This window comes from Schistocerca gregaria, chromosome 2, assembly GCF_023897955.1.
Source record: "Schistocerca gregaria isolate iqSchGreg1 chromosome 2, iqSchGreg1.2, whole genome shotgun sequence".
NCBI classification, from domain to species: domain Eukaryota; kingdom Metazoa; phylum Arthropoda; class Insecta; order Orthoptera; family Acrididae; genus Schistocerca; species Schistocerca gregaria.
This window is the reverse complement of record NC_064921.1, coordinates 761,462,709-761,481,910: the sequence shown is the minus strand read 5'-3', so window position 1 is coordinate 761,481,910 and position 19,202 is coordinate 761,462,709. Positions and strand designations below refer to the sequence as shown.

The following is a 19,202-nucleotide window of genomic DNA, read 5'->3' as shown; positions in this document are numbered from 1 at the left end:
TTTCATGGATGTTACAGCGTTATTTTCTTTAGTATTCTTGTGGTCTTCAGGCCAGAGACTGGTTTGATGCAGCTCTCCATGCTACTCTATCCTGTGCAAACCTCTTATTCTCCAAGTAACTGCTGCAACCTACATCCCTCTGCATCTGCTTACTGTATTCATCTCTTTGTCTGCCTCTACAATTTTTACCCCCCACGCTTCCCTCTATAACTAAATTGGTGATCCCTTGATGCCTCAGAATGTGTCCTACCAACCGATCCCTTCTTGTAGGCACGTTGTACCAAAAATTCCTCTCCTCCCCAATTCTGTCCAGTACCTCCTCATTAGTTATGTGATCTACCCATCTAATTTCCAGCATTCTTCTGTAGCACCACATTCTCTTCTTGTCTAAGCTGTTTTATCATCCATGTTTCAAATCTATATGTGGCTACACTCCATAAAAACAGTTTCAGAAAGGACTTTGTGACCCTTAAATCTATGCTCAATGTTGACAAATTTTTCTTCTTCAGAAACGTTTTTCTTACCGTTGCCACTCTACATTTTATATCCTCTCTACTTCGACCATCATCAGTTATTTTGCTGCCCAAATAGCAAAACTCATCTGCTCTTTGTCTCATTTCCTACTCTAATGCCTCGGCATCAACTAATTTAATTTTACTACATTCCATTATCCTCATTTTGCTTTTTTTATGCTCATCTCATCTCCTCTTTTCAAGGTACTGTCCATTCCGTTCAACTGCTCTTCCAAGTCCTTTGCTGTCTCTGATAGAATTACAGTGTCACGGGAAAACCTCAAAGTTTTTATTTCTTGTTCTTGTATGACCTCTCTGTTTACACCTTCCACCTTTCTGCTTTCCCTTCTTTGTTTAGGACTGGTTTTCCATCTGAGCTCTTGTTATCCATATAGATTTTTTTTTTTTCACCAAAGGTCTCTTTTATAGGCAGCATCCATATTAGCCCAAGTGATATATGCTTCTACATTCTTACATTTGTTCTCTTGCCATTCCTGCTTAGCCATTTTGCACTTCCTAACGATCTCATTTTTTAGGTGTTTGTATTCCCTTTCACCTGCTTCATTTATTGCATTTTTATATTTTCTCCTGTCCTTGATTAAATTATTGTCTTTATGTGTTATATTTATGGATGTTTTCTATGATAGAAATAGGATTTGATTGAGCCATTGTTGCACCCCCAATACCCAAATTCTCTGTCTTTCTAAGTAACTAATTGATGCTGGTGCTACCAAAAGCCATGATAAATCTGGAAATATGCTCGAAACATGGTCCTGCCTACCTATTCAGGGTTGCCACAAGTTCTGGAAATTGGAGAATATCAAGGAATTTCAAACTTGTCAGGGAAACCAGGGAAATTTGAAGAAAACAAGAAAACACTGTAAAAATCTCATTTTTGTTTAGGTAGATGTTGTGTTGTCACTGGCTGTGCACAGGCGAGTACATGCGCCACTTCCTGTTCTCACTCATTCTTTCTGCTTCTCTCCTTCCTACCATTCCCCTCAGCTTGCAGTCAGTGCCGCCACCACTTCTTGCTACTAGCCTAGCTGCTGACAAGAGGCAGGGAGGCGGGAGGAGTGGTTTGTTTGTGGCTGATTCTCAGAGATTGTTAACACAGCGGCCAGAGATGGCGGTCATGTATGCACAAGTTGTGTCTAAGCGATTGTGTGAATTTGTGTATGCTCTTATTTTCTGACAAAGGCTATGCCTGAAAATTTAGTTGTGAGAGTGTGATGCTTTTCTAAGTGCCTGTCTGTGGCTCAGCAATCATCTTTATGGTGAATTGCTACCTATTGTACCTTACATATTTGTGCAAGTTATCTGTTGCATGAATTGATCAGCATGGTCTGGTGTCTGTGACATGTGAATAGCTGGCCACAAGGGTGGACTTCCACGATGGACCGAAACCGCAGGCCATTTCTGTGGGTATCTTAAACAAGTTGGGCCTGCCAGTCTGAAGCCTATTGTTCCCCTCTAATTTGCTAACCCTGCCCATTGGGTCTAGTCTCACCGATCTGCCTGCAGTATGGGTCTGTTTGAGTGTGACGCAATGTGGCGGATTTTTGTGGTTTATCCAAGGACCCAAAACGGTGGTTGTTCACAGCAGGCCAGATGTCATGGGCGATTGATTTCAGGAACTGCAACTGTCTCACCGCAAGTACATTGTGCAGTGCTGTGTTTTATAGACATTTTATTTATTCTAGTACATTTTGGCACTTGGAAAATAATGTATATATTTGAAAGTATCAATGATAGAAGAAGATAATTGTGGCAGTCGCTGGCAGTTTGCACTCTATATACTCATATATGTCTCGAAAGAAAAATCACACAATACCTGTAAAATAACAGACATAACACAATAACAAACATAGTAGAACCAACATTTTGTTGGTAGTCACCTATAGTGTTGGCTTGTACCACTCTTCCCTGCCTTAACACACTTCTTTCGGGAAGTTATTTGTGAGATCAGTGAACGTATTTTAAATCTGTCTTTCGACTCCAAGGAACACGTATTTTTGGTCACAAATGTGTTTTGTTTTATTGAAATAATATAACAACAGTGGTCTTAATGAGACACATTCGGCTTGCTTTCTCCACCTAAAAACAGTTCATTACAAAAGATGTTGATGTTAGTACTTAAGATTTTTGCTCACACGGGGGAGAAATCTACCATGGGGCCTTTTGCTGACACGGGGAACATATCTACCATGGGGCTCCAGCCTTTGCAGCATCTTTTACCTTCCATGGTGCATGTCTATCTTCTTTCTAATCTTTTTCCCATCCCTTGTGGAACATGTTGTTTGTGTTTTTGGGAATGTTTTGCTATGTCTGTAGCTGACATAAGAGCAGTCTCACCACTGTTTTTCATTCCTTTTCTTCATCCACCTTCTCCTGCCCTTCCTCCACTTCGGCATTTGAGGCTCCTCGTTTTTCTTCCTCCTCCCTGTGTGCTCCTGAAGGCCTGCCCACACAGTGACATCTAACAGGTGACTAAGTAACGCATGATTCCCTGCCCCAGGTCGACAGGTAGGGTTTGCATGTACCACCTGGTACAGGCCAGGCCCAGGGAGGGGTGTTTTTTCTTGGATTGCTACCTTCCCAAATTGCCAATTGGTCCCTCTGTCAGGTGTTCAGGAGGTGTGAACAATCATGTTGATTGTGAAGATAATTGGCTCATTTTGAGAAAATCTCCCATGATTGCCAGTGTCTCCAGTGACACATTCCTTCCAACTGGGGGCCCGCTTCACAAGGGGGAACTCCTGCCTTGGCAGGTGTGCCACCTTGTGAAGGGGCCCCCAAGTTCAAAGAAGTGTACTATTAGAGACACTGGCAATCATGGGGGATTTTCTTGCAATGAGACAATCATCTTCACACTCAACGTCTACAAAATGTAAACGAAATGAGGCTAATGATTTAAAGACCCCCCCCCCAGCTGCACCAAGGTCCCTAGCAGTTTCACATACTGAAGACGGTCAGTCCTTCACAATTGTAAATCCATTTATTATTCAGAAAGGTGTTGATGCAATTCCCAGCCCTGTGAACTCCTGCTCTCTTTTATGGAATTGCACTTTGCTTTTGGAGACTACTTCTGATTCTCAAGTGCAGCAACAGCTTGCTGCTCTGCTTCTCCATGGCTATCCTGTTCATGTCGAGACCCATAGAACTCTAAATGCTTTTTGTAGTGTTATTTACACTACACTGCTCGGTGGTCTAACTGAGTTCAAAATCCAAACATATCGGGTGATGAAAAACATAGATGCCTCTTTAGTGCCCACAAGCACTGTTTTTCTCGCTTTTGATAGAGAGGTGCTTTCGTCTGAGATCAGAGCAGGCTATGAGGTTCTCACAGTCTGAACATACACTCTGAACCCAATGCACTGCTATCAGTGTCATTGTTTCAATCACACTCAAATGCCTTGTCGTCACTTGCCCAAATGTGTAACCAGTGATAGGAATGCGCACAAAGCAATTGCAAGAGCAATTGCCCGCCTCCTTCTTCCTGTTGTATCAACTGCAATGGGAACTATGCCACCTCCTGTCGAGATTGTCTTGTGTATCTCAAAAAGTGGGCTGTCCAGGAGATAACAGGTAAAGGAAAATGTTCCTTAACCCAGTCACTCGCAAGTTGTTGGCTAGTTGCAAACTTTGCATTCCATTCTCTGGCACTTATAGTACTGTTCTTGTTACATCTCTCTCCATGAAGGACATGGCCACATAGACATGTGACCTTAAATTCAGCCCAGTGTTATAGCGGCATCATAGTCCCCTTCTCCAGCTGTGGAACAAGCCATCAAACTCTCACCTCACAGGGCGAAGTCACCAGTTACACTACGGGCAGGCCAGAAAGAACATAAGGAATACACCAGTGAAGACTTTCTATGTCCCTCCAGCCAACCAACACTTGGGTCTTCCTCTGCTAATTTGAAAGACTCGAAGAAGTCCAACAAAGGCAATTGGTCTTCTCCTTTGCTGACTTGAAGATCCTCTTTGATGGTGTCGCCCCATGATACCTTCACCTGGCTAGCCTCTAGGTCGCCTGTGAGTACAACATCTGTTTTTCTGCATTGGACTCTGCAAGCCAACAGCAGAAGAAAGCTGAGACTTCTGTGGACCTCATGCAGCAGAATCCTCCTGTCTCTGTGCCCTATAACAGTGAGGCCTTGCAGACTCTCAAGCAGCAGCTGCTGAGATGACATCCCCTTAATTTTTTCCTTATCATGACTCTCCTCCAGTGGAATGTTCATGGCCTTCCATCCAACAAAAAGCATTTACGGCTGCTTTTAGAATCACAGCGTCCACTTGTACTCTGCCTTCAGGAAGCAAAATTGTGTCCTCATCACCGCTTTTGCATTTCTTCTTGGTCCATTTTGACCTTCTGCCCAAGGTGGCACTCCACCTCATGAAGGAGTCATGCTGCTCATATGGCATGATGTTCATAGTCAAGCCATCTCCCTGACTATCCATCTTCAGACTGTTTCAGTTTGCCTTTTCCTTCCTCACTTGACCTTTTCCCTGTGTACCATTTACATTCTTCTGTCATTCGATGTCACCAGGAACTACTTCCTCCAGCTTACTGGGCAGCTACCTCACCCATTTCTCCTCTTTGGTGACTTCAATACTCACCATCCCATTTGTGGTTCTCCCAGAATCTGTCCGAGAGGTGCTATCTTGGCTGACTTTCTTAATCAACTTATCCTTTTCTGCCTTAACACAGGAGCACCCATGTTCCTTTCAGACTCCTTGCACATCCATACAAATTTGGACCTATCCTTCTGCACTGCACGTCTTGGCCATCGTCTTGAGTGGTCTTTTCTTTCTGACTACCACCTACTCGAGCGACCATTTCCCATGTCCTATTCATTTGCTGACTCCTACCCCACCCCCATTCACACCCAAATATGGCTTCTTAAGCCCAACTGGAGCTTTACTCCTCCCAAGCAACCTTTGATGAACACAATTTCCCCAGTTGTGATGACCAGGTGCAATACCTTACAAACGTTATCCTTGCCACCGCAGAATGTTCCATCCCTTGCACTTCCTCTTAACCGCGCCAATCCCGGTCCCTTAGTGGACCGAGGAGTGCCACAGTGCAATTTGTGTGCAGAGATGTGCTCTCTGCATTTTTAACTGTCATCCTACGAATGACAAACTGCATTCATTACAAAGAGATGGTTCACAGTGTTGTTGCATTCTTCGGAATAACAAAAAAGCTAGCTGGATGTCATTCACTAGTTCTTTTAACAGTTCCACCCGCTCTTCCTCTCCGATGCCTCTCTGGGACAAAGATCCATTCTCCAATTTCCAGTCTGACAGTAGCAGATAATGTCATCGTAGACCCTATTGCTATCTCCAACACCTTGGGCCTCCATTTTGCAGAAATTTCGAGCTCCTCCCACTGTCACCCTGCCTTACTTCATTGGAAACAAGCAGAGGTGGCTCGGGTGATACCCTCCTCTTCTCAGAATGATGAGTCTTACAGTGCAGCCTTTACTATGAGGGAGCTAGATTTCTGCTTAATACTTACAACCACATCTGGGCAAAGGGAATGTTTCCCAGACATCGGCGTGAAGCCACTGTGATACCCATTCCTGAACCTGGCAAAGGCAAACACCTTCCTTCTAGCTACTGCTCAATCTCTCTCACCAGCTATATTTGCAAGGTGATGGAATGTATGACTCATGTCTGGCTGATATGGTGGCTGGAGTCTCATAATTTAATAACCACTGCACAGTGTGGATTTCGAGTGCGCCATTCTGTAGTTGACCATCTCATCACCACTTTTTCCACCCATGTCATGAATGGTTCTTTGCAGAAATCCCAGACTGTGGCTTGTTTTTTGATTTGGAGAAAGCCTACCGTACATGCTATAGGACTGGTACCCTCCGTACTCTCTAAACGTGGGACTTCTGTAGCTGCATGCTCCTTTTCATTAAAATCGAGTTTTTGAGGCACGTGTGGGTTCTGCCTTGTCGGACATCTTTATCCAGGAATAGAATGTGCCTCAGAGTTCCATCCTGAGCATTGTACTCATCACTATCACCATTAATCCTATAATGTCCTGTCTCCCACTGTGCACCTCCGGCTCCCTTTTTGTTGATCATTTTGACATCTATTGTAGTTCATCATGGACCTGTCTCAATGAGCATAGTCTTCAATGATGTCTCGATTGTCATACTCATGAAACATTGGTAGTGGCTATCTTTCTTTTCAATAACTAAACGGTTTGTATGAATTTCTGGTGGCGCAGTTGGTTTCTCCCACCGTCTTTACATCTAGAGCCTATTGCTCTTCCAGTCATTGAAACTACGAAATTCCTGGGGTTCCTGCTCAATAGGAAACTCTCTTGGTCTTTCCACATGTCTTACCTGGCAGCCTACTGTACGCAGTCCCTCAGTGTCCTGTGTGTCCTCTATGGTACTTCCTGGGGTGCAGATCGAACCATCCTGCTCCGTTTGTACCTGTCCCTTGTCCATTCGAAAATAGAATATGGGTAGTTTATGCATGTGCATGTCCATTCCTCTTACACTGTCTCAATACTGTCCACCATCACGACCTCCGTTTGGCTACTGGCGCCTTTTACAAGCCTGGTTGAAAGTCTGTATGCAGAAGCTGCCGAACTACTACTGTCCTACTGCCATGACTTTCTCCTCAGTAGGTATGCATGCCATTTGTCTGCCATGTATGGCCACCCATCCTGTGCCTCCTTCTTCGATGACTCCTTTTATCGCCAGCACGGGGCGTGTTCCTCTTTCTCTTTTACCTGCTGTAGTTCGCTTTCGGCTCTTGCTCTGGCAAATTAACTTCACGTTCCCTGCACCTATCATGGCGAATGTGAACCCTTCACCATCTTTGCTACATGTGGTGACTCGTGTTCACCTTGGTGTTCATTCACTTCTTGAGAACTCTACACCAGCCTCATTCTATCGCCTTCAGTTTCACGACCTACCCACAGAGTTTCATGACAGTACCTTCTTGTACACTGATGGCTCTCAGACTGACGGTGGTGTCGGGTGTGCCTTTGTCGTTGGCACTGACATTTTTTTGTATCAACTTCTGGCACATTGCTCAGTAGTTACAGCATAACCCTTCACCCTGTATTGGGCCACGGAGTACATCCGATAACAGATAATTTTCAAATGTGTCATTTGCTCACTCTCTCTCAGTGCCCTTCAAAGCCTCTATGTGCTGTACACCGTCACTCCCTTAACTTGGCTGGAAATCAGGAAATATCACTTGGGGAAACTTTTGCCAACCCTGCTATTGCTTGGAGCACCTTGTACACAAAAGAAAATACTGTTGTTTCATTGAGTGGTTTCTTGTAAATCCATATTAGGATTCTATCAGTACTTTGTAATTATTTAATAAATCTGATAGTCTTTTATAAAGAAGGATTTCAAACATTTTGGAAAATATTGATAGTAATGAAACTGGTCTTTAGTTTGTCACCCCTCTACAGTTTCTTTTTTCATGAAGTGGTTTCACTTTGTCAATTTTTAAGCAGTCAATGAGGATGCCAGCAGAGGACAGATTTATAAGTTAACGGTTCAGGAATTATGGCTGGACATTTTTATAACTAAATCTGGTAAATTTTCCTGCAGAGTGTTTAGATTTACATCTGTTGGCATATATCCTGTTCTGTTTGTGGCCTCAGGTGTGTGTAATTTTTATAAGTGATATTTTGCTCAACAAGCTTTTCACATCCGTGGAGTTGGTGATAACTTGGGAATTTTCATTCATCTGTATATCATTACTGTTATTATTTCATGTTTCTCTTTTATAATATTTCATAAAGCTTTTACTTTATTAGATCGAGCTAGTATGAGTCTTTCACTTTCCAGCATTTTGACACTTTTATTACTTTCCTGAACACTATTTAATACTATCTGAATTACCTGTCAAATTAAGGCATTGTATGAACTGTTTTCTAAATGCTATGGAGACCTTATTTCTGAGCATATGATCTCATTTGTGTTACAAGTGATTCAGCTGTTTCTCTAAAGCCTTTTTAACTTTCTAGTTTTAAGTGGAAAATACACATATCAAAAAAAGTTTTGCATCTTCTCGGTTACAAGAATTCTGGGACCTGTACAGAAAATTGGAATAAAGATCAACATAAACATTATTTCCGCCCTAAAATGACCCTAATTTTATTCCTCAGCACATTAGTGTACTTTGTGATTTGCTAAAGTTAATTTTGAAATTACCACAAATGACTACAGTTTGCTAGTTATTTGCATTTTGCAGTAATGTATTTTATAGGCTTTGAAGGAGGTTTTTTTATGTCTCCATCAGGATAGCTTCATAAGTATACAACAGTTTTGTGAATGTCAGTATTTCACATTATTTTTCTCTGATTAATAACTTGAGCTTTTCTTATCGCTTGGAAACTGCTCCACTTTTTAATGAAGATGGGGTTTTCACCAGACAGAAATTGCTCTCTGCAAGTTGAGTCTGCCAATTCATATTTTTTTATTTATTTTGGTCCCAAAAATCTTACGTTGTACAGTGTGCAAAAGATAAGACAAGGCATGCACACAGAAATACAAAAATATCACATAGAAATACAATAATGTACAGTAATAAGGTTTTCTAATAAAATTATGTAGCACAGCTCATCAAACATTATGTAACTTACATGTCAGACTTATATGCTGTAGCATTCAAAGTAATACAAATTGTAATACTAACTATAAGTATGATAAAGCTTCAAGTAGAGTTAACACTAACTAGCCTTTAGATATTCATCATCCAAATAAAAAGAGTATGTAAGCAATGACCTCAATTTTATTCCTCAGCACATTACTGTTCACATGAAATGATAAGCATAATTTATCATAGAGCACATTACCCATATTTCTTACCCCAGCTAGGTTCCATATTAGTCTTGGGCTCATTGCACTGGAACCCAATTGTGAGCAAATTTATTGGTGCTGAACAAATGCAGGTTCTTACTAAGAAGTTACAATCTCTAATACATAAATAAAGTGAACAGTTAATATTTTTAAATCACTGAATATTGGATTAGTGGACATTCGAGGAGACATTTGTTGCATTACATTTCTGAGCGTCCTCTGGTTCACAAAGATGTGACTATGTACTGATCCCTAGAATGGGATGCCATAAGATATAGTTGAATATTGTGAGGGTTCAGTTAATTTACAAATTACCTCATTGCTGGTTTCAACACTGAGAAGTCTGCGAACCCCTGACCTGTTGAGTATTATTGTTCTATCTGCAGAAAAATTCAACTTCTGCCATAACCAGAATTCATCATCTCTGGTTTAGGAAAGGCTTTTATTATATCTTTAATTACAAAATCTGATGCGAGGTTAATCAACTAGGTACAGCTCATTTTTAACAAACTCTGAACTTCTGAAGAAAAAACCAGATATTAAAACATCGGTTAAAACATTATTATAATTTTAGAAAACTAAGATCGGCGTGTACCTTTTATTTTTACTGCTGAATAATGTCGACTAATTTTTCTTATGTACGTCCCTTATCTGTGCGTTACGTAATGAAGGTCACTCGCTCCCTATATATGTGGAGATTATGCTGCGCATCTTGATACCAAGTACAGATTTAACGTTCTTGGGACAACAAGGAGCTCATGCAAAATACCTCAGACAATTATAATAAAATATACTAAACAATGCTTGCTCCTTGATAAATCCTCATACATTATAATTCTTAAGTTTTGGCTAAACAAACGGATTCTCTGCTAGTAAAGCTTGTTCATCTATATCCAGAATTGGTACAAGTTCACCTTCAATCAATGAAATGATTTACCTCCATAAACTTTGGCTTCAAAACGTCTAGGAAGTCTCTTATTCCCACACCTCCCTCCCCCCTTATTGATGAACAAGTGTTATTAACAGGTTCCACCTATAGTAACTCAATGTGAAAATAACATTATTTATTTAGAGTATGCTCTACAAATTGTGCTGCTGCCATTGTGCTTTTCGTTTTTCTTTCTAGACTGATCAAAAGTCTGTAGGAAGCATATACAAAATCATGTGTAACCACAAGCAGTTTTACTATTTTCTAGCACTGCCAAATGAACCAGGTAAAACATCAGTGCAGCAGTTAGAAACATATAGTTCTTTTTGTCCTGTGTGCTTATTATTTACCCGGATCATTATTATCTACATTTGTACTCCACAGCACTATCCACACCTTTAGTATTTTTCATGCAAGGATAACAGGTTCAAAGATTTTCAATACCATGGACAGCCTCTCTTCCAAGTGTTGCTGTCTCCATGCACACTTCAACTTACACCCAATCATTACTTTTTAGATACACCAGTCCTTTTAAACCAAACTTTAAGGTGTAATCAGTTACTTCAATCCCCAACACAAAATAATATTTGAAAGTTGCCTATGAACACCCACATTAGCACGTATAATAGTCTAAGCATACACCATATGCCATCCCTTTCCTAGGGCTTCCTTTCGATACATCCTGCTCCATCACGGCCATACAGTGGTGATGATACTACATATTATTTCTTCCCTATGGCTGTCTTTCCTCTCATACTTCCATACTGTACAACTTGAGAATATTTATGATCTCACAAAATGTTTTGACTTGTCTAAATGGTAACTACATCCTACCATAATTAATAAATTTCTGAAGTTTTGCAACATGCTAATTATACTAGAAAATTTTTGAGCTTATTTGGAGTATTATTATTGCTCTTCTCTTATTTGCCAATGAATAGTGTCAAAACCTTGAACACTGTACATTCCTTTCCTGAGTCTGGGTCAGTTAACACTTTGAATGATGGGCATCTCTGTAAAACCTACCACATATGTAGACGCTTTGAGAGGACGCTAACCATATTATTTTTCTCAGTTTATCACTCAGGGGTGCTAGTTCTCTAAACTGACCAACTAATTGTCTACTAAAGTTTCACCAGATGGCAAGAAAATCACAGTAGAGTCTTTCTGCCACGTATTTATGACACAAGCTGATATTTCATACATTTTTACTATTGTTCTTGGAAGTGTTGTGCATTTCTCTCTGTAGCTCCTCTTTATATGGCTATTTTTGGTAAACAATTGTTCATATTTATGTATTGGCCTTCCATGCATCTACAAGCATTATTACTTTTTTTCCACATAGAATTTTCTATACTTCACAGGTGGATTTCTGTGTGTTCAGTGGTGCTAACCAACTCTATTCTTCACCATCCAGTATATGTTCTTCTCCATCCAGAATGTCTCACCCAAAAAGAATAACAAAAGAAGAATGTTACCAAATATTACTTGACGTAACTCCTTCTAGTGACACCAGTGTTGACAGTGATGAAGGTGATGACAGTGACCCGGCATTCACTGCAGATTGTGCAACTTCGAGTTTTGTTTATGGTTGCATGTCAAACAGTAATGATTCTGAGGATAATAGTGAAAGTAGTGAGACAAATTAAAAACAATGCGGTGCTGCTTGCTGTTCCATCAATGGTCAGGATAAGCAGGGGCCAAGAAACAAGTGTTAAGATATAGTTGGTTACAGAGTAACTTGCACCCCAGTGATAATTCTATGGCTCCTGGCAGAAACAGTCAGAATATACAAACAGTGTCTGTTTAGAGATCATTTGAACTGGAAATTCCAAGATTGCTATTGCTGTTGATGAAGAAATGGTTAAATTCAAAGGCAGCTCATCTGTCAAACATTACATGAGTGAGAAACATATAAAGAGATGGTACAAAGTGTGGATGTAATGTGATGAATCATTATACAACTTGAAGTTTGATATTTATTCAGGAACAGTTTCACTGTCTCCAGTAGTAGGGTTAGGATCAGAAATGGTTCTAAATTTAACCAGTGACTTTCATGGAAAGAATCATATTATTTTCATGGACAATCATTTTACATCAGGTAATCTGTTCAAGAACCTAAAATTCAATGGTCTGCGTACTTATGGAACAATAAATCCCAGAGGGAAAAAATACCCAAAGTCAGGGACGGAAAGAAACTTGAGAGAGGGGAATTCAGTTACAGAATTAGCAATGCTGTAGTGGTTCTATATAGATGAAAAGATAACAGGGTAGTCAACATGATTTCTAAGTGTACACGCCATCAGGTGTGTCCACAGTAAGTCACAGGATGAAAGGTGGAATAATAACGAATATCACGTGTTGCCTTGTGTTGAAAGATTACAATTCCATTGTGAACTATGTAGGTAATTTTGATAAACTCATGTCAGACTAAGCTACAGGCAGAAAAAGTAGGAAATGGTGGCTAAGATTGTTGTTTCACTCTGTAGACTGTTGTGTAGCAAAAGCATTCATTATGCACAAGGAGACTGAAATGGAGCAGTTCTCCTATAGAAGATGTGTAGTTCAGAAAAATACCGGTCCGAACTATGTGGATGTCTTCAGTGTGGAAAGTGCGCTTGTTTCAGGAGATACAACAAAAATTAAAAGAAAGTTATATCAAAGTTAAACCAGCAACAGTCAAACTTGTATACCGCAATGAAGTGGTGGTTAGCTGCAGTGACCACATTTAATGCTAATGTTTTGTTGTTGTTAAGGTGAATTTTAACAAACCTACTGTAGAAAACATGTCACAATAATAAAATTAAGGTGTTACGAGTAGATCAAATTAGAGATATGCAAAGTATTGTTCATTCCTCTCTAGAGTAAATTTTTGTGGACTTCTTTCTCATCCTGTCAGGTAAGTCTCCCCTGACCCAGAGCTCTGGGTGGCTTTGCTGAACTCCCCCATTTCCCTAAACTTCTCCAGTTCTTTTCCTTCATCCCTCTTCCTTCCCCTTCAACTCTTCTGCCAGAAGAAGCAGCCATGGGCTCCGAAAGCTTGTAAAAGTTAAACCCTTTTGTGTGTGTGTGTGTGTGTGTGTTCCCCTGCCACAGCATGGTGAATAGATTATTTTGTCAATCCATTTGCATTATGTTGTCAGTAACTGATTATATTCTTTGTTATAAATCCCTACCTTGTACTGTAGGGGTGTACATTTCTCCCTTGTCTATTTCTGTTTCTCAGTCTTTCTCATTAGCAAATTATTCACATCACCACTCAGCATCTGTGCACCGAAATCACCCAGCAGCCATTCGAGCCACTTCTATTCACTCTCCTACTATTTCCATTGAGGATCCTTTGTAATTGCCTGTGGCAACTCATTTAATACTTTTTCAAATTCTATCACCACGTCTGTCCATTTTGAATGTCTATCTGTGCAATTAGTCCAACAAAAAGGCATAGTTAAAGCTTTCCCATAAATCAAGAGTTGGTGAGTCCTGATTTTAGCAGAAGTTGAATTCTTATACAGACATAAGAATAATTACAAACGAATCTGGGGTTCATAGACTTCTCGAAGATACAGACCACGAAGAAATAATTTATGAATTAATTGGACCCTCGCAGTGTACATATGAAATAAATTGTTTTGGTGTTGCAATATGACAAGACTGGTCAAGGATTTGGAAAGCCCAGGACGAATGGCTCAATCTTTTGAACAGCTTTTTTCTGTGAATATTCCGTTATTAGTTACTGTCTATCCAAGCTACAAGAAATTTTATTTCTTTGACTTGATCTATTGCTTCCATGACTTATCAGTGTGGTCCATATCGATAGGGTGATTTTTGAAGGCACTAAATAGCATGTGTGCAGTTTGTCTCGTTTTTAATAGTAGTCTGTTATTGTACAACCATAAAATAAATGTTTCTGTATTCAGTTAATTCATTCATCATTATTTGAATACACTGACTTTGCATCAATTTCCTAGTGTATGCCTGTCCTTTCTGAACCAGTGTTCATTTAGACACATGGTAGAAGGATTTATTATTTCATGTAAAAGTATTATGTCTAATTTATGAATTTACTACAGAGAGAAAGGACATTCTAATGGAACAACATCATTTTTTTGAGGATCACTTAGATGAGCACATGCCAGTACTTTGCTTTGGGTCTTGCAAACTTTTTCCTGATGTTACTTCTTGGCTTAGGGCTACCGTTATTTTTATAAGATCAGAACTATCAGATACTTTCAAATACTTGAGTTTTTACTGTAAGTAACACGTATGGCTTATATGTTTTGCCTTTTTCACCTAACACATCTGATTTTTCACCCCCATTAGGGTGTACTAATTTTACTTGTTTCTGATGATTTTGCAAACCTCAGTAACCATCGAACTTGCAGAATGCTACAGATCCTAGTCTCTTTAGATGCAAACCGTCCATTCTTTGGCAGTTTTCACTTAGAAATTTGTTTGGGTCTTTGAATACTGCTCCATGTCTATCATATTGTTCTTTGACTGGATAATTTATGTTGCAGATTCATTTATCACTCTCTGACCTCCCTTTTATAATGCTGCTGTTTATGAACCTAGAAACCATGTTACCACTTCTGGTTGAATGAATCAGGTTTTTGTGGCATTTATAATTTATTCGTTGCTGTTTTTTATTGAATTTGTGTGTGTGGATAAAGGTTCATCTGTATTTGTGTATGAGTTCAGACTCAGCCCCTGCAGTAGCTTATTTTACATTTTCAGTCTTTTCAAAATATTTGTTTAATTACTGCACTCTAATTCTAGGTCACACACCAGTTTCGAAGTTTGGGACAGTTACATCTTCCAACAGCAAATCGTCTATTCATAGAAATTAGTTTTCATTGCTTTACATAGTTGCAGAACTATCTTTCCTGTTACTGTATCTCACCAGCTTCCATTTATATTCATTGGCATATTTTTGGCTTGTTAAGTTTTGCACAACATCAGAAATGCTGGATGTGTGTTTTTTTTCTTCTTTTTGTGGATATGCATTGTCAAAGCTTTTTTTCTCTTATTAATCTTCCTTTTTTCTATTGTAGAGTATTCCATTTTTTGAAGCCTTTATGTCATTCTGAAGTCACATAATAACTTCATTTTTGGAAGCTGTGGTACTTATGGTAACATGTTGCAAGTTTGGGGCATTTTGCCACATAAAATAATCACTTATGAATTTTAGATGTATTTACGTACACTTTTCATGTAGCCAGTAATTGTACTTGAAACATAAGATGCGTTTCATGACTTGTGTATTACAGTCTCTGCTTGACAGACCATTTAATTTTTGCTTTTTTAAAGAGAGTGAAATTCAACTGTATTATTCTATCTGTATCATCTGAAGAAAGAACCTCATTTGACTAATTAGATGTTGTTGTTGTTTTTTCAACTTTTATTTGGTCTGCCATCATTGCTTGCTTTCTGCTGAACATCTGATATTACCACTGATTTATTTCCTTTCACTTGTGAGCTCTTTTGTATTTTGAGAGATAGTTGGACTTACACAATTTTGTCAAGTTTGTTTTACCTGTAGTGACAGCTGGAAATAACAACTATAAAAACAGATGTGCATTTCACTGGTCAGTTGTGAACAGGTGGCAATAAGTAGTGGACACAAGATTATAGTAATTTTTCAACATTTTTGTCACAGATCGCAATCGATCCACATTTCAAGTGTTCAAAAAATTCTCCTGGATGTTTTGAAGAAGAGAGAAGTGTGTGTGATTTGTCGAACACACCTTGAGTCTCGAGTGAAAACATCAACGTGGAGATGCCTGTTGCGGTGTGACTGAGACGCAAAATGTAGACAATTCCTTTCTGGAAAAATCATCGTAGGTTATGAGACTTTGTGTTATCAGTACAAACCTTCCACAAAATGACTAAGTGCAAAATTTCACATGAAAGGTCAACATTTTAATGGCGTAACTGACAGTCAAGCCAATGTGACCCAAGTTGACAACATCCCAAAGAAGTACTTTTCAGACAGTTTTACATGGTTCAGTGAGTGTTCTGTGCCTTCTACTCAAGTTGAGAGACACTGTGTAGAACAGTCTTGCAACTTTTTGGACTGAAGGAGGATAAAGAGGATAATTGCATGAATGTTAGTGACATCAAAACAATGTGTCCAAAGTTTAAAGTAATTGTTCATTTCTAAATTGTTTATGTGATTAAATTCCCAGGAGTGAATTTCATACCAAGTTCAACATTCTGGCTTAGCTTTGCAACAGGCAAAGATGTGTGTGTGTGTGTGTGTGTGTGTGTGTGTGTGTGTGTGTGTGTGTGTTTGTGGGGATGAGGGGATTTTGGTAGAGGACCAAATTTCAGTTAATTGTGGAAGGCAATTTAAGCTCAGGAGAATAATGTGGTACAGCAGTTTCAGTCCATAATTGAATTGTGTAAAGAAAAGGTTACTTATTTATGTGGCTTATTGCTGGATGTGGTTGGAATGGAGATTTCTTTGTGGACTAGGTTTTAGAGTGACACTTGTCTGTGAATGCCTGGGTGAGACCTCCAGCTCGTTGTAAAAGAGACTGCTCATTACTGCAGATATGCTATACATGTATGGAAGTGATATTTTAGAACGGAAGAGGAGGTAGTGAATTAGATCTAGATATTCTTTTAATAGACTTGTGTGTTATGTTTTTATAAACGTGGTAGTTGGAATTATGTCAAAACAGATCCCGCATCTATCAAGATGTGAATAAAGTAGCTCATCCATTTCCTTTCATTAGAGTCCAGCTGAAGACTATTTTTAAGCCATCAACCTAACATTACACTTTCTCCTATTCTTCTTCATCTTAGTGTATTATAAGTATGTTATCTAATTCTGTTACAGGTGAGGAAAGTGCCGTTTGGAAATCCACAGTCCAAATGTTTTTACTGGGAAGCGTCTGAAGCGAAGAGAGGCCTTTCATTTGCTGAAGAACTTCTGCAGCTAAAAGAATTTTCTTATAAAGGGTTCCTTCGAAAATCTATTTATAAAGCATCTAAAACAACAAACAAAGCAAGGAAACATAGTCAGAGTCATAGTGCTTCAAGTCATCTGCCCCAGGATGTGGATGAAAAAACAGTAAATGCATATGATTCAAAAAATACTCCTAAAATCAAAGACAAAAACTATGATCCAACAGGTATTGTCCCATCTAAGTCATTAAATGCAATAGAAAAGGCTACTGATGCTGAAAAGATTACAGAAAATAAAGAACATTCTGAGCTCAAGAATGAATGTTCAGCAAAGGAAGAATCTACTTCAGAAGTAACTGGTTTTGTTGAAAGTGTCTGTTGTTGGTATGCTATGATTTCCTTTGAATTGTCTGGTAAAACTGAAAAAGCTCTTTGCTATAAGAATGCACTAATCACTAATAGCAGTTTACCTCTTGCACAAGTTCTGACTGTTGGAAAATGTGTCAAGCTAAATATTCAGTTATTAAATGCTCCATTTCAAGGAGCCTGTTACCGGGCTGCAAATGTTGAATTGATCGAAGAAGAGTCCGTTATGAGTAAAACAGACTTGAAAATTAACACCACAGCTACCAAGAGAGTAACTTTTGCTGAAGAAGAAAATATGTCAGTGCGAAAAAGTGAAACACAAATACTTGGTCGAACCTCCGGAACAAGAAACACGCTAGAGAACAAAGGGCAAATCGCTAAAGTGAAACCGATGATACATCAACAGTCATCATCAGTTTCATTGAGTCAGTCATTTACTTATCACAACAGAGCATATGCCCAGCCAAGAGAGTACACTCTAATGACAAATAGAGGAGGCCGTCAGTATCTTACAACTACAATTAAAAGCCATGCTGCCAAAATTAAGAGCTACATATCAGAAAATGAAGCTGTGATGGAGACTAACATGTTTGGTGTGTTACTGGATGTCAGGTTCACAAGAAACTTGTTTGAACTTCCCAGTTACAGCAGATCATTAAGTCTGCAAGATTTTCTAAGCATAGGACAAGACGTATATTTTGATGCATGTGTAACACGACCCTTGGAGTCGAATTCTCCCAGCCTTTTCACAGTTGTTGTTAAAGGAGTGTGGCAGGGTAGAAGACAAAGAAGATTTAATTCCAGGCGGCTCATTCCGCTGCCTATTAACAGTCCCCGACAATTGCGTGAAGGCCCAGTTTACAGAACAACTGTTGTTGAAATGCGACCGCCATTCGCATTTGTTGTTGAGGTATACCAGCAGATAAAACTATTTAATCTCTTGAGAGTAATAGCCTATAAGCTATTTCTTGTGAATTCTTGCTCTGTATTATTGTGAAGGTACTGCATAAAAATGTTTGATGTAGAAACAAAATTTTGTATCGGGGACTGAGAAAATTTCTGTTGTTCCTCTGAAAATAGGAGTGCTTGGTTACATCTTCTGATTTTCACCTATAGATTGACTGCACTTATAGACCTTATATAGACTAGCCTTTTGAACCTTAATGCTGGCTTTGTATAAGATAATATGAACAATCTGGCAGCAGCTACCTTAAATGCGAGTTGCACAGGACTCTTCTATGACCTCAGCAGACTCACTACAAAAACTCTGACATACTGTTGCCAAGATCGGGACCTTGCATTAGTCATATTAAAGTTTTAGTATCACTTAGGAATGTAACACTATTCTCATATAAACAGCAATTTTCCAGTAATCCATTAACAGTTGAAAGACTTCTGTATAATTAAACTGACCAACCTGTTATTCAGCCTGATGGTTCCTGCATTGTTCATCAAAGCCAGATTTCCGTTTGGGTATAATAACTACATAATCTTAGAACAAATGTAATTGGAAGCAGTGTTATTACATTTCATTTGTTGGAGCTGAGTTTTACATATGTTACTACTATTACAGAAAAGTCATCGTATAAACAATGACTGGGAAGACACATCAATACTGAACTTCAAGATGAAGAA

General features: G+C 39.2%; 1 protein-coding gene across 2 annotated transcripts in view; it reads left to right on the top strand.

Annotated features, from left to right (window-relative positions):
* LOC126334972 (uncharacterized) overlaps positions 1-19,202 on the top strand; it is a 138,680-nt gene that overhangs the window by 65,594 nt on the left and 53,884 nt on the right. For both annotated transcript variants that reach the window (XM_049997760.1, XM_049997761.1), the window contains exon 3: positions 17,134-18,477. In XM_049997760.1, coding sequence (XP_049853717.1) covers positions 17,134-18,477 — 1,344 coding nt within the window. The remainder of the gene's footprint in view (positions 1-17,133; positions 18,478-19,202) is intronic.